Here is a 15,925-nt window from a genome sequence, read left to right as displayed (position 1 = left end):
ATCCTGATCAGTTTTATCCTAACGCATTCTGAATGGAGAGAAATCCGTTCAGGATGTCTTCAGTTCTGGAACGGAACGTTTTTTGGCCGGAGAAAATACCGCAGCATGCTGCGCTTTTTGCTCCGGCCAAAAATCCTGAAGACTTGCCGCAAGGCCGGATCCGGAATGAATGCCCATTGAAAGGCATTGATCCGGATCCGGCCTTAAGCTAAACGGCGTTTTGGCGCATTGCCGGATCCGATGTTTAGCTTTTTCTGAATGGTTACCATGGCTGCCAAGAAGCTAAAGTCCTGGCAGCCATGGTAAAGTATAGCGGGGAGTGGGGGAGCAGCATACTTACCGTCCGTGCGGCTCCTGGGGCGCTCCACGTGCATGGATGACGTGATCGCATGGCACGTCATCCATGCGCATGGGGCGCTCTGACGTCACTCTGGAGCGTCCCGGGAGCTGCGCGGACTGTGAGTTTACCGCTCCTACTATGGCAACCAGGACTTTAATAGCGTCCTGGCTGCCATAGTAACACTGAAAGCATTTTGAAGACAGATCAGTCTTCAAATGCTTTCAGTACACTTGCATTTTTCCGGATCCGGTGTGTAATTCCGGCAAGTGGAGTACACGCCGGATCCGGACAACGCAAGTGTGAAAGAGGCCTTACCCAGGCATTGTAGATCATGTACAATGCATTCGGAAAGTCTTCAGACACTTTATTATTTTTTTCACATTTGGTTATGTTGTGGTCTTGTACTAACCCTAACCCCACAGCCAAGACAACACAGCAGTGGCTTAGGGACATGGTGTGTCCTTGAGTGGCCCAGCCAGAGTCCTGACTTCCACCCAATTGAACATCTATGGAAAGACCTGAAAATGTCTGTCCACTGACAGTCCCCATCTGATCTGACAGAGCTTGATAGGATCTACAGAGAAGAATGGCCAAAAATCCCCATGTGTAAACCGTGTGGCATCATCCCCAAGACTGGAGGCTGTAATCACTGCCAAAGGGGCTTCCACGGAACATGCATTTAGACGCACCAATAATCGCCCAGATTATCAGGAATGACCGTTCCTGTGAACAGTCGTTCTCGATCATCTTGCAGTCTAAATGTGCCACACTCTCATTCAGCTGGCGATCCTGTCGCCTAAACAGTGATCTGCTGCTCAGAAGCCATGATTTTGTATGGGGGACAAGGGATTGCAATAGTGATTTCCCCATCGTCATACAGTGAAGGAGACCCGACTGGCCGGAAGTAACGTTTCTAAATCCAGCTTTAGTCCCGAGTAAAGGGTATCAGTACTTACGTATATGAATGCAAATTATTATTATTTTTTTTAATTAAATAAGCCAAGATTGCTAACCTTCTGTTGTCTCATTATGGGGGACTGAGTGCAGAATTATGGGGGAAACGTGACTTTTATTTTAGCACAAGGCTGCAACATAACATGTGAAGGGGTCTGAAGACTTTCTGGATGCATTGTAGGTATTTGCATCCTGTGGAGTATAAGTTTTGAACAGATGAGTACCATATATGATATCTGTGGTCCCATGTGCTAGGAGGGTTACTAGCCATTTATAGGGAGATACAGGCTCTGTCCTGTGTTATGTCAGCAGCTCCTGGGTCTAGACATATCCCTTTCCTCTGGAGCACAGACACAGTCTTAATATACCAGTTACATCTCCAGCATCACCGCTCGCCATCGATCCTGCAGCTGTGACAGGCGTCACCACTGATTGGTCTTATGCCTGATGTCATCGATACAGTGGATCAGCAGACTATTTTAAAGGCTTTTGTTTAAAACAATTTCATATCTCCTAATACAATCATAAAGTGTCATTTTTAATATGTTACGGCAGGTACATTATTCCCTATAAGACAACTCTGTTACTGCAGAACCTTTTTTTCTGAAAGAAACAGGGGCATTATGAACATCAACTATGAGGTGCTGCAGCAGCTACAGTGTGTATTATACTGACTGCCACAGTCTCTCCCTCCCCCAAAAAAAAAATTATCTTTTTTATCATATTCTTTTAATCCATCTGGGTGGCAACAATAGCCCTGTTCACCCCAACTGTCCTGCTTTAGGAACATAATGCTAGAGCTACAGTGAAGACTGCCAGACCTTGCCATTCCTGGCTGTTAATCAGCATTGGTAACCCATGTAGGACTGATTTTTATAAGGGGTTGAATAGGATTACAAAAACACTTTCTTCCCAAAACCATGTCCATCCATGGGTGTGCATTTCCCTTAAAGTAAATGGGGGTGCGCAGGAACAATACACACAATCTGCGCCATTTCTGGACTAGAGCACCCATGGGATTTCTCATCCTGTACAACCCTTTTAACTTGGGTCGTATTCAGATGGACTCCGTTCACTATGGAGCAGGTGAGGTCCGGGTATGGCCATTATATGGACACTTACATGCAGCTTTATATTAAGGCCCCATACACACAGCCACATTGTGGTTCCATAATCTCAGAGTCTCTAAGAAACACGATCTAGCACCCTGAACCGTCAATGGGGCCATAATGTACCTTCTCTGGTTCAACCACAAATCATGATTATGTTGGTAAAAAATAAATAAATTGTAATAGTGAATATGGAGACCTTCATGGCCTATACACACTGTCTACGGAGAGAACTTTGAGTTATGAGGTGCAAACCATCTCATACCGAGCATGTGATATGTAAAAATGAACCACAGACCTGAAGCGAAGACCGACTGGGTGGTCCACTTAGCAGCTAAACGCCACTCGCACCTGTCCATTCCACTCTAGCCGTTGGTCCAAGAGCTATATAGGACACGTATGTTTTGCAGTCCACAAGTCACGGATCTGCAAAATACGGATACACTCCATGTGCACACCGCACTTTACGCAGGCCCTGTTGTATAATTTGTGGCTCGGCCACGCTGATGCAGACAACACACCGATGACATCCACTTGCAATCCACATTTTTTGTGGCCCCAAATAAATCAACGTGTCCATGTGCGATATGCAAAAATTAGAGGATCGGACGTGGGCCGAAAATACGTGTGAATTCACCCTCAGGGGGAGCCAACTATAAGTATAATAGGGCTCATTTATCAAAACCACCAGCAACCAATCTCAGAGCAGCTTTCATTTTCCTGCCCACCGAGTCATTTTCTTTCTGCCTCTTTTCACCTAGTTATCCTTCGTGTCCCTTTAAAAGGGGTTGTGCCATGAAAAATATTCCACTTTTTTTTTAAACCAACATCTGGATCAGAATACTTTTGTAATTGCATTCAATAAAAAATTCTATATAGCCGCTGAGGTATTCAGTAAAACGTATCTTTATAGTGCCACCTGCTGTTTGTTCTTTTCCCAATTTTTCCATCCACCCCTGAGGTGGTCACACACGCTCAGTTTAAATCTTCAACTGCCACCAGCCATATCTTCTGTTAGATCCCCCTCCCCCTGAGCTGCAAGCCTAAAATAAATCTAGCAGAGTAAGGCCTCTTGCACACGACCATATGGCTTTTTCAGTATTTTGCGGTCTGCAAAAAACGGATCCGCAAGAAATATGGATGACGTTCGTGTGCATCCCGTTTTTTGCAGAACGGAACAGCTGGCCCCTGATAGAACACTACTATCCTGGTCAGTAATGCGGACAATAATAGGACATGTTCTATCTTTGAACGGAACGGAAATACAGAAATGGGAGGCATACGGAGTACCTTCCGTTTTTTGTTGTGGATCCATTGAAAAGAATGGTTCCGTCTATGAAATGCAAAAAACTGAACATAATCGTGTGCAAGAGACCTAATTGGAGCAATGAATTGGGAGATCTCTGGATCCATGTGAGGTTAAGGGCGGGTTCTAGCTTTGTCAGAAAGATTGTCATGATAGGATACCGGATTTTCATATCCCTTTTAAATCAGCCATGATCATCCAGACTGCCCATCTCCTTGGGGACAGGTCCTGAACACGTTGTCACAGAGGATCACATCATGTTCCCTCTCCAGGACAATGATAGATGTGCAATCTATAGGCTACGAGCAGCAGCAGATGGAAGATCAGGATTATCCTCCGTGATTAGACGCTATGTGCTGATTGCTTTAAGGCAGCGACAGCGTTTTTTCCGGTTCATTTACTTCCCGGCGACTCGTGGTGTCAGAGATATAGGATAATGGACAAATCACACACACTACACGGCACGATATACAAACAGAGAGTTTATTAAATGACGTTCCCCTGGTGACTGCCTTTAAATGTACAAAACAAGAGTTTCACACGACTGCCAGTGATTGGAATGGTACTTCTAGAGAAATGCTTCAGCACGGAGCAGACGACAGAAGGTCACTCAACGCGTTCTGTTTCATACTGCGTTTCTGTGACATAAAACGGGGCGCCATCATCTAAAGCCTACAGGATGAAGTACAGACAGTAACCATGGAACAGCAGGAGAATTCATATAGTCACACACTTATCATGAAACCCAGCTGTTTGCCTCCAGACTTTTTTTTTCATTGTTGTTAAAGCCTGACGCGTTTCAGCCCACCAATTTAAGAAACGGCAACCGAGCAGGTTCTGGCGCCATTACAGACCATTTGACCGGGTGCAATAATAGAATCTGCAGTATCCTAAAGCTTTATCGAATATAAATTCAGATTTTTTTTTTTCTCCCAGGAAAAAATGTTACATGAAATTTAAAAAATAGAAATATATCTATATATACTGTCATTCTCGTTGAATAAATCATTCTAGTATGAAAATAGTCATCCAGAGACAAAAAAAAACAAAAAAAAAACGGGGAAAATGCACGGAGTCCTTCATTTCTGGTTCTTAAGAGCTCTTTAAAATAGGATAAATAGAATTTTATTTACTAAAAGAGGAAAAAAAAAATATTGGACTAAAAAAAAAAAAAAAAAACTACAAAGTTTCCCTGTATTCCGTACAGTGACATTTCCTCTTAGGCATAAATTTTTTATTTTCGTACATTAAAAACTAGACAATCCCTGAAAACAAATCTCCCTGAATGTAGGTATTCATTATTGCAGGTCCCCGCACGTGATTGGTATAGGGTAAGCTTTAGTCCCAGCATGCAATAATATAATATCTAGGGGGTGGTCAGATACCCTTGAGTGTCTATGGGCTGGGTATTCCCAGCAGCTCATGTATGTCAATGGGGCAGGATTTGGGGGGCTACGTCTCCCCTCTAATAGATTCTGCATGGCATTAATGGGACTACAAAAGCCGGAGTGTTGGCCAGCAGCATGGCTCATCTCCTGCACGTAGGTAGTAGCGTTTTAATGGACCCCCGACCACTGAAAAGAGTCATCCTACATGGACCATAATCAGCATTTCGTTGTTCACATTGTAATCCAGATTATGGAATGTTACCGTACAGCATAGTGGTATATCTCAGCAGGGTGTTGACGTGAACATGGCTGCTTCTTCCAAAAACAGCGCCATACTCGTCTGCAGTTTGCGTGTGGTACTGCAGCTCACCCCAAATTACTTTATTGGAGCCAAGAGGCAATACCAGAAACATCTCATTGGTTTCGGCAGAAGGCAGCCATGTTCTTGTAATCCTGTACAACCCCTTTAATAATGGGGTGCAAGATTAAGGCTGCTGACAGTTGATGCCAATTGGCTATTGTGAGTTATAAATCATTTCCCCTAATAAAAAACAAACAAAAAAACCTTGGCGCTTCTATGGGGCTTGTCACCAAGTCCCACAGTCATTCATGTCAGTTATGTCCCGTAGTAATAGATAAGTCAAGCAGTTGACTATGGTGTCTTTTTTCCATTTACTTAAAGGGGAAACGCTCCCAAGTCATGTCAATGCTCAATGGACAAAGTTATTAAACTGACGACCTGCTGTCCTTCCATAGCAGCAGACAGAAATCTGCATGTAACGTGGGGCATTGAGCTAAGACACATACCGGGCTGCCATGTCTGATCTACAGGATATAGGATGGAGAATACCTAGAAGAGATCAGCACAGAACTTGAGAGGTCCATAGAGCGACCCCTTGTATAATTGGCGCACAGTAAATGGGGTTCTCTCACTGACCGTGCTAAGGAGGGAGAAATACAGAGGAAAATTAGGCTATTGCTCCAAGGCTATTTTTATGGGGTCCATAAAGTTGCATGTGTGACACATACTGTATGCCGGAGTTTCCCCCATAAGATATTGGAATGACACGTGACCTGCAATCTAGCAAAAGTAATCTGAAGGACAGGTCCCTGTACATAGGACATCGTACAGATCACCTAAAAATGCACAGGGTGCAATACCTTTGCTCTATGAACCGCTCCCCAAGGAGCCATTAAAGAGGTTTTCCAATAATAATAATTATTTTTTATCAAGTGCCTGCTGCCTGCCCCCTGGAACACAAGATTGACACTTACCTGCTCTAGTCCACTCCAATCCTCCGCCCCGCACGGCTTACACCTGGCAGTGGATGGACATGGTCACACGCATGCTCCAGCCAATGACTGGCTTCAACGGTGATGTGCAGCTCCTGGCCACGTCACCACTGAAGCCAGTCATTGGCTGGTGCAGAGCGTGTGACCATGCCAGTGGCCAGCTGGATGTAAACAGCGCCGGGACTGGAAGATGGGGGCCGCATGGCGGAGCAAGTAAATATGAATCTTCTGTTTCAGGGGTCAGGCGGCGGACACGTGATAAAAAGTTATTACCGGTAAGCCCCTTTTAAGGCCAGGTCCACCTTGGACACCAAATTTCCCTCCATTTGCCACACATTGGTAGTGTAGCAAGAAGTACAGGTAGCAGGTAATAACTGCAAGATCAGACTACACGGGGTTTGTTTGCTGTCTGTTACCATGGAGACACATAGGTCTGTATAGGAGCTGAAGGAAGTTTAGTATTTTCACCTATTGCAAAGCTGCTTAATTTTTCATTTTGGATTCACTGGGACAAAAAAATTATAATAATCGGGTTGTGAAGGCAGCCATAGTGTTTTATCCGATTTAGGTTATAGGGTACTTTACTAAATGGCATCTATAGAATGCCATAAAGGGGGCGCCCCGACCCACAACATGAATCAGATTAAATGCCATGTCCACCTTCACAAAGTTATTTTTGTCAAAAAGTGTCTAAAATGAGAAATGTAGCAAATCTGCAATGGGTTATAATAATAAAAAAAAAGCTCCTATATAGACCTATTGTCTCCATGGTAACAGACAACAAACCAACCCTGTGAAGTCGGATCCGGTCATCCCACGATCAGAGTTCAAGTGGCTCTATGTCAAGCCTGAAATTCAGTTGCAACAATCTTGAGGTGGAGAATTTGGTGGGAAGGGGAGCCCTGGGCCATTGAGGGGCTGTATAGTGTGGGTGTTCCTACTCTTAGATTTGGAATAATACCGTAAAAAAGTGGAGATCCCCAATGTGTGACAGAGGACACACGGGTCAGTGATAATCCCTAACCAAACAAGCACCGCTGTAGGATTAACCGTCCAATCCCCACGTGTGTAATAAAATCATTTACAATTCTATCAACTATTGCATCATTTCCATTAGATCGGCTGCCAATGCAAAAATTCAATGCAGCTATTGTGCGAGCGGTCAAGCCTAGACTGTCGCAACCTGTCGGCTCGTGCAAAAGCTACTTGCATTATGCAGAGATGTAGCAGAGCTGAATTGTATCAAATGACAAACCTGGCTCTGCTACGTGTTGCATGGCAACTGGGAGGACGTCACAAAAGAACTAGGCCCGCTTTAAAAAAATAAAAAACACAACTCTGAAGTGAAGAAGTAAAGCAACTATTGTCTAAGGGGGGGCCATCTACTCATCGGAGCGCCTGCACCGCTGATCTCCGCCTGCACACAGACATTATTGTAAAGCTATTATCTCATTAAAGGATCACTGGGGGAGAAGTGCACGACACCAGCACGGACACAGACGTCACTAATACTTCCTTGCCACTCACTACACATTGTCTAATACTCACTGGAATGATTTGCATAGGTGACTGCTACAACGCAAATGAATGGCAAGGCTACTCCATGTGCGCGTCTTTAAACCCAGCAGGAAACAGAGCAGCTACCTTGCGGTACGGGAGACTTCTATAAGCCGTATTGTCTCAGGGGTTTAGGAAATGGAGCAAAGACAACCCAACCCCCCTTCCCCCCCAACCAAACTTCCCTACTTGCTCAGTATAGAAAAATCTGCATTTACAAGGCTGGTAGTCAAAAAGAAAGTACCTTTTCTATAGAAACAGTAGTGCCAAGAGCTATAGTAATGATGTGTACCTGTTATGGGGGAGATAAATGGCGGTCTATCATGGGTTCAGCAAACCAAAAATGAAGTCAGTGGGGTCTACTGATACAGCACCAGTTCCCAGGGAGATGCATTTCATGGATACTGCTGGTTCTGCCCATAAAACATGGCTGCCGCCACCGCGGAGGGTGTCCGACGTGGGGGCGCCTTAAGAACCTCCAAACACAGAACAGTAGAGAGATTAACACAAGAAAAATGTACATAGCAGACTAATACACCTATGTGCAACACAATCAAAAAATATATATATATAATAATATTAAAGAATTCAAGTCATAATTCTCACCACCCCCAGAATTACCTCACTCAAATTATAGGTTATAAAAAAAAAAGAAAAAAAAAAAAAAAAAAAAAAAATAATAATATTCTCCTCCCCAGTAATCATGACTAACGCTGTAACACAGAGCTGGTTAACATGCCCGCTGTCCGAGGGGTCAGCAACAAGTTGCCCTGCAATGAATCGCTGACCCCCCACTCACAGCGGAGCAGATCTCAGGAAGGGGAGATGCACCCCCCTAACAAAAAAAAATTATAATAATCGGCTTTTACTTTACAATTTCAGGGGGGGAAATAGAACAGAAAAAAAATATACAAAAGTATGCCTATGAAGCAGAGGTCGACATGATGTGGTCTATTTGGCACTTGTATTGTTCTGTACACTAAAAGCACTGTTCGGCTGATCGGCCAGGGCCTTCTTCAGCTGCAGGTCGTCCAGCCTTCTCCACAGCTCCTCGCGCTCCAGCTCCTTCTTCTTCTCCCTGAAGCATAAATGGATAGGCACAATGGTAAATACATTTGAGTAGTACTTTAATAATAAATCTCTTTATAAAAAGGTTTGTGCATCGTCTCTCCAAATTCCTGCTTACAATCACACCGCCATATAGTTACAGGTCAGACAACAACTGACAATGGTAAAACAAAACAAAAAGTAGTATTACTTACCTTACCAGTCCGGTCACTCTCATGCTGACACTTTCCGAGGCCCCCGCCGGTCTCCATTCACCCGACAATATGTGACCCGAGTGGTGTCAAGGTGCCATCGCTACCGCCAGTGGGTCATAGGTCAACACGCCACACCTTTGTTATAGTAAAGAGAGGCAGCGGGGGAGCCAGGAAGCAAAAGCACAGAAGCAACAGGGGATCGGTAAGGCATTACTTCTTTGTAAGGCCCAGTTCACCCATCAGTTATTGTGAGCCAAAACCAGGTGTGGAGCCTCCACAGACATAAGGTGCAATGGAAAGATCAGTTCCTGTCCTGTGTTTTTGATCCACACCTGGTTTTGGCTCCCAATAACTGATGGAAAAAAACGGACCAAATAACGATGTGAACTCGGCCTAATTGGTTTGTAAGAAACTTCATGTAGTTGGACAACCACTTTAAAGAAGACCTCTCCTGGCATTAAAATTTTAGTATCTACTGCATTCTCCACTTCTGGGGCATATATTCTCATGACGATGTTGTGCCATTCCTCTATTATTCCTATTAGACATTTTTGAATAAACGTACAACGGTGTGACATTATCCAATCTGTGCTGCCAGTGGCAGACTGTGCAGGGGCACACCCCCCAAATGGTAACACCCGGTCTGGACTTTCGTTGTAAACAAATTTTTATAAATGATAGTCTATGGTGTCGCACTGCCACTTGCTGCGACTGTGAGGCGACAGTCGCAAAAATCCATTCGAGATTGATTTTTCTGCGACTGTCACGTCGCAGTGCGACACCATTATAACAAATGTTGCAGTGTAGTTGTGCCTTGTTGCGCGAAACATGTCGTCGTGTAGACCTAGCCTTAAACAGCAAACACCAGAGACTAGCGTCTGCGATCAGCAATAGCACCAGGTCAATTGTGGCCACAGCATCTGAGATATGCTCCCCCGTTTCTCCAGTGAGGTCCCCGTAGTGCAAGCAGTAGGCTACCAGAAGTGCAATTATTTAAAGGGGTTATCCATAAGTACAAATACCCCCACAATGCCCAGGCCCCTGCTATAGACATTCCCTGCACGGCCACCGCTGCATCTCCCCGTCACGCGGATCCCCGGGCGCCGCTCTATATGGCAGCATACTCAGTTCACATAGTTTATACAAGTGAAAGGTCCTCTTTAACTATATGGCAGAGTCTATGGAAGGGGATTTAAAAAAAAATAAAAAATATATTGAAAAAAATTCGGTCCGCAATGCACGGGCACCGACCGTAGGGCAGCTGTATGCAGAAGAGGATCCATTCACTTGAATGGGGTCCGAGATCGGCATCCGACGGTCCGCACTGCAAAATAGTGCATGCATGACGGAGTGCTTCCGTGCTTCCTATCCACACTGCACCTTCTGGATTGTGGACCCAATTAAAGGGGTTGTCTGAGTTATGGAAAAAAAATAGCACTGTAAATCTGATGGCCAGCGATATATAAGCTAAGCAAGTTTTAGGCAAAAAAAAAAATCTATTTCCTAATTTCCCTGGTTCTCTTCTGGCCGTTTACCTGCAATAAAAACAATCTCTGCCCCTCCCCCTGCCCTGCTAAGGGAGTGAATACAAGAGCTGCCCTGAGTGACATGTCTGCCTGCTGGGAGAGACCGCAGCATGTTGTATGTGTAGGACTACAAGTCCAAGCTGTATAATGACACTGCTAATACACACAGGATCTTCCCCCTACCTGCAATGCTCTGCAGAACTTCTCTTTCAGCTCCTGTGCCCAGCATTTGTCTCCTCACTGCCTGCAGCTACACAGTAAACACTTCAGCCCTGAGTCTGTGCAGCTGAAGGGGTTAAGAATCATGGGAGAAAGCAATAAGCAGCAGCAGGCAGTGCAGGGGGCGTGGCCAGCACAGTGAGTCTGGTGTACAGATCTCTCAGGCTTGTGTACATCATCAGAGCAGGGAGAGAAGCTGACATCACTGGAGATAAAGTGAGTTAATTGGAAAGCTGTTACATTTGCCTAGTTAGAAACCTAGAAAGAATAAAAAAATAACTCGGACAACCCCTTTAAGTGAATGGGTCCACAGCTGTTTGCGGGCCACAATACGGGCACCGTTCAACAACGGTGCATGAGATTGGGTCAGGTTGTGTCAGAACCTGGGCCGGTTTAATGCTAGGCATGGCATCATGGTAAGCAACAGACAGTACAACTTATCCAGTAAAAAACCCCGTTTGTGTGAGGTTTCCATTTACAGTCACCATATTTCATATGCTTCAGTAGTGGGAATCGCACAGGGCATCTCCTGGGATGCAGCTGAGTGGGCGAGTCACTATTAACATTCATCCATCACATTAGCAGAAATGCTTATTTCACCTACTGCTGAAACTTCCAATGCAAATAAATTAACAGAGCGCATCGATGCTTAGGATTCTCTTCATTAATCGCCGCGCTGTATGGCGCGCGTGTCTCAGTCTATGAGAGCAGTTCATACTAGTCTCCAACTGCTCCTTAAAGGGGCTGTATTAAATAAATGTAAAAAAATAAAATAAATCATCCATATAGTACTTTTGCAAAATTGCACCGCTGTTGTCCAATGCTAATACCATTTATGGGTCACAGAGGCGCTGTTTCTGCAGGAAAGCAGCCCCTTTTTTTTTTTTAAACCCTCATACAGCCTCTTTAATGCAGAAACATAAGCTGACATATAAAAACAATACACTGTACGGAAAATAAATGTATAAACTGCACCTCTGACGTTCTGCTTTATAGGAGCCTGTAAGCTCATCAAAGAGTTTCCCATTCATTTCCATTAACGTTTTCAGCACGTTGTACACCAGGGCTACAATTGTCCTGTACAGGCATAAAAGGTTATAACAAATAAAATAAAAATTCAGAACATTAAATGCAGCTCAAAATGTAAAGTAGTCAGATTTTTCCTGCTGAACTACACTGCTAGCATGATCTTATCCAAGGTCCTAGTATGTACAACACTGATGTGAATGTCCATCTGATGGGTCTTACTGGGTCACTGCTTTATTAGATTAAGGCCTCATGCACACGACCGTATTTTGTTTCCGATCCGTTTTTTTTGCGGATAGGATGCGGACCCATTCACTTCAATGGGTCCGCAAAAAACGCAGACAGCACACCGTGTGCTCTCCGCATCTGTATGTCCTGTTCCTCCGCAAAAAAAAATAGTGCATGTCCTATTTTTTTTCTAGTTTGCGGACAAGGATAGGCATTATTACAATGGATCCGCAAAAAAAAAAACGGATGCCATACTGAACGTCATCCGTTTTTTTTTTTTTTTTTTGCTGATCCGCAATTTGCGGACCGCAAAAAACACATACGGTCTTGTGCATGTAGCCTACACCTCAGAGCTGAACTCGCAGTTCTGCTGGTAACTATTGGAAACCATCCAGAATATGGCGACAGACCAGCCCCTAACTGCAGAGATGGTCCAATTCTTCTTCCGCAGATCCTGTCCAATGTATTAAAAATGGTAACCACCACTGCATAGAGCAAAAAATACCACTATAGATACTAATTTGGGGGGGGGGGGGATTTTTACACTATGCATATTAGGACTGAGGTAGAACTGTCCCCATAATATGCTGCTCTTTTTGAGGTCAGCATACTCTTGGGACAGGTCTTCTGTGATAATAGACCGAAGGCACAACATAACACTGGCCAAATAAAAGTTAGGAGCCAGCTGTATTGATGAAGGGAGCACTCCGTCCGTCCGCCTGCCCCCCTCACCAATGACAGGCGGCAGCCGTGTATACAGCACTGGAAACCCTCCATACGGTCATCACGATTTCTCCTATGCCTGACAGAAAGCAAAGGATGGTGTTCCTCTCTGGTTCCAAAATCTGAGGTTGGGCGACCAGGCCACGGACCCTCAGCAATCTACCAACAATCTATAAAGCAATGTATAGCAATCGGCATGTACTTACGGGTTCCAGTGTTCTTTGGAGATTTTGTATAAGCTGCCGAACATGATGGGCAGGATCTTATCAATATTCTCCTCGATCAGGCTGAGAATATACTCGTTGTTCCAGAAGTAGAGGGCCCGCTCGGCGACCTGCACAAGACACCTTGTTGTAAACCCAGCACAGAACACTACCGAGACAGTCTGCGCCTCATCCACCGCTCTGAGACTACAACTCCCAGCATGCCATGAGTCTCATAGGCCTCCACATCACGCTGGAGAGCCTTTTACTACTGTTCATGGTGTAGCTGGGAGACAAACCTCTACCCCTTATCCCCCCCCCCCCCCCCCCCCAAGACCGCATTGTGCAAGATGCAGAATGGAGCATCCTGCTTTGGCTTTAAACCCAATATATGGGACCTATTACGACATAAATACCGCGGATGGTACGGTTTAATCGCCCACCTGAAAGTGAGAGCTGGACACGCATTTCGATATTTGCTTAAACAGAGGTTCTTGAATCTTTTTAAACTGAGTCGGCTCGATGACATCCAAGATTTCTTCTATTTCCCCCAAGTACATCACCTGTGAGAAAGCAAATGTAGAGGCATTAATGAAAGGAGGACACGCGCCACGCCTTGCACTACATAAATAGTGGATGTGCTGAGGTAATAAGGCACTCTGCTGGTCAGTTGCCTGCAATCAGTTTTCCCTGTTATCAGCCACCATTCTTCAATGGGACGCCTGACAGGAGATCAGCCAAATCCCAAGAGCTGTGCCATTACAACAACTTCGCAGTATCCACAGCATAGGTCTGACCTGTGGCGGTGCGACTGCTGGAGCCCCCACTTATCACAAGAACGGGGTCCCCCCAGTTGAATGGAATGGTGGACACGCATGTGCACTCCCTGGCCAAGCGCTTGTATTCTGTCATCTATGGCAGTCCAACAGAGTTGAAGCATACAGCTGCAAGAAAAAGTATGTGAACCCTTTGGAATGATATGGATTTCTGCACAAATTGGTCATAAAATGTGATCTGATCTCCATCTAAGTCACAACAATAGACAATCACAGTCTGCTTAACTAATAACACACAAAGAATTAAATGTTACCATGTTTTATTGAACACGCCATGTAAACATTCACAGTGCAGGTGGAAAAAGTATGTGAACCCTTGGATTTAATAACTGGTTGAACCTCCTTTGGCAGCAATAACTTCAACCAAACGTTTCCTGTAGTTGCAGATCAGACGCGCACAACAGTCAGGAGTAATTCTTGACCATTCCTCTTTACAGAACTGTTTCAGTTCAGCAATATTCTTGGGATGTCTGGTGTGAATCGCTTTCTTGAGGTCATGCCACAGCATCTCAATCGGGTTGAGGTCAGGACTCTGACTGGGCCACTCCAGAAGGCGTATTTTCTTCTGTTTAAGCCATTCTGTTGTTGATTGTTTGCTTTGGGTTGTTGTCCTGCTGAGCTCCAGCTGATGGACAAATGCCCTTAAAGGGACACGGACAGGCCTTCTGAGCATAATTAGCTCTTTATATGCCCCCCTAGGTCTTATAATAAGTTTCCAATTCATATAAGTATTATCCCTGTGCGCATTGTAAAACGTTAAAAAGAATCTTTATAATCACCTGTCCTTTCTGCCCAAGGGGCGTTTTGTGCCGCATTTGTGCCCAGCCGCGTCCCAACTGCCGGATCCTTAGACACGCCCATCTCATTAGTATTCACTTCGCTGGGCGGTATTTTCCTGTCCCCGACATTCGGAGATCCTGCGCATGTGCCCGGCACCCTCGCTCGTCGCTCGCCGGGATCACATTGCGCCAAGTGAATACTAATGAGATGGGCGTGTCTAAGGATCCGGCAGTTGGGACACGGCTGGGCACAAATTCGGCACAAAACGCCCCTTTGGCAGAAAGGACAGGTGATTATAAAGATATTTTTAACGTTTTACAATGTGCACAGGGATAATACTTATATGAATTGGAAACTTATTATAAGACCTAGGGGGCATATAAAGAGCTAATTATGCTCAGAAGGCCTGTCAGTGTCCCTTTAAGTTCTCCTGCAAAATGTCTTGTTAAACTTGGGAATTAATTTTTCCCTTCGATGATGGCAATCTGTCCAGGCCCTGACGCAGTAAAGCATCCCCACAGTTGGGATGAGGTTTTGATGTTGGTGTGCTGTGCCTCTTTTTCTCCACACATAGTGTTGTGTGTTTCTTCCAAACAACTCAACTTTGGTTTCATCTGTCCACAGAATATTTTGCCAGTACTGTTGTGGAACATCCAGGTGCTCTTGTGCAAACTGTAAACGCGCAGCAATGTTTTTTTTGGACAGCAGTGGCTTCCTCTGTGGTATCCTCCCATGAAATCCATTCTTGTTTAGTTTTTTACTTATCGTAGATTCGCTAACAGGGATGTTAGCATATGCCAGAGACTTTTGTAAGTCTTTAGCTGACACTCTAGGATGCTTCTTCACCTCATTGAGCAGTCTGCGCTGTGCTCTTGCAGTCATCTTTACAGGACGGACACTACTAGGGAGAGTAGCAGCAGCGCTGAACTTTCTCCATTTATAGACAATTTGTCTTACCGTGGACTGATGAACAGCAAGGCTTTTGGAGATACTTTTATAACCCTTTCCAGCTTTATGCAAGTCAACAATTCTCTATCGTAGGTCTTCTGAGAGCTCTTTTGTGCGAGGCATCATTCACATCAGGCAATGCTTCTTGTGAAAAGCAAACCCAGAACTAGGTGTGTGTTTTTTATAGGACAGGGCAGCTGTAACCAACACCTCCAATCTCATCTCAT

General features: G+C 44.8%; 1 protein-coding gene across 1 annotated transcript in view; it reads right to left on the bottom strand.

Moving 5' to 3' along the window:
* Positions 1 to 4,178: 4,178 nt before the first annotated feature.
* The window catches only part of PPP2R5A (protein phosphatase 2 regulatory subunit B'alpha), a 104,925-nt gene continuing 93,178 nt past the window's right edge, over positions 4,179 to 15,925 (bottom strand). The window contains exons 10-13 of the mRNA XM_044289120.1: positions 13,578 to 13,697; positions 13,138 to 13,265; positions 11,930 to 12,031; positions 4,179 to 9,025 (exon numbers count right to left, since the gene is read on the bottom strand). Of these exons, the coding sequence (XP_044145055.1) occupies positions 8,899 to 9,025; positions 11,930 to 12,031; positions 13,138 to 13,265; positions 13,578 to 13,697 (477 nt within the window). The 3' untranslated portion in view covers positions 4,179 to 8,898. The remainder of the gene's footprint in view (positions 9,026 to 11,929; positions 12,032 to 13,137; positions 13,266 to 13,577; positions 13,698 to 15,925) is intronic.

Source organism: Bufo gargarizans, chromosome 4 (assembly GCF_014858855.1).
Source record: "Bufo gargarizans isolate SCDJY-AF-19 chromosome 4, ASM1485885v1, whole genome shotgun sequence".
Classification (NCBI taxonomy): domain Eukaryota; kingdom Metazoa; phylum Chordata; class Amphibia; order Anura; family Bufonidae; genus Bufo; species Bufo gargarizans.
Note: the sequence above shows the minus strand (reverse complement) of the source record. Positions and strands in the feature narration are given on the sequence as shown.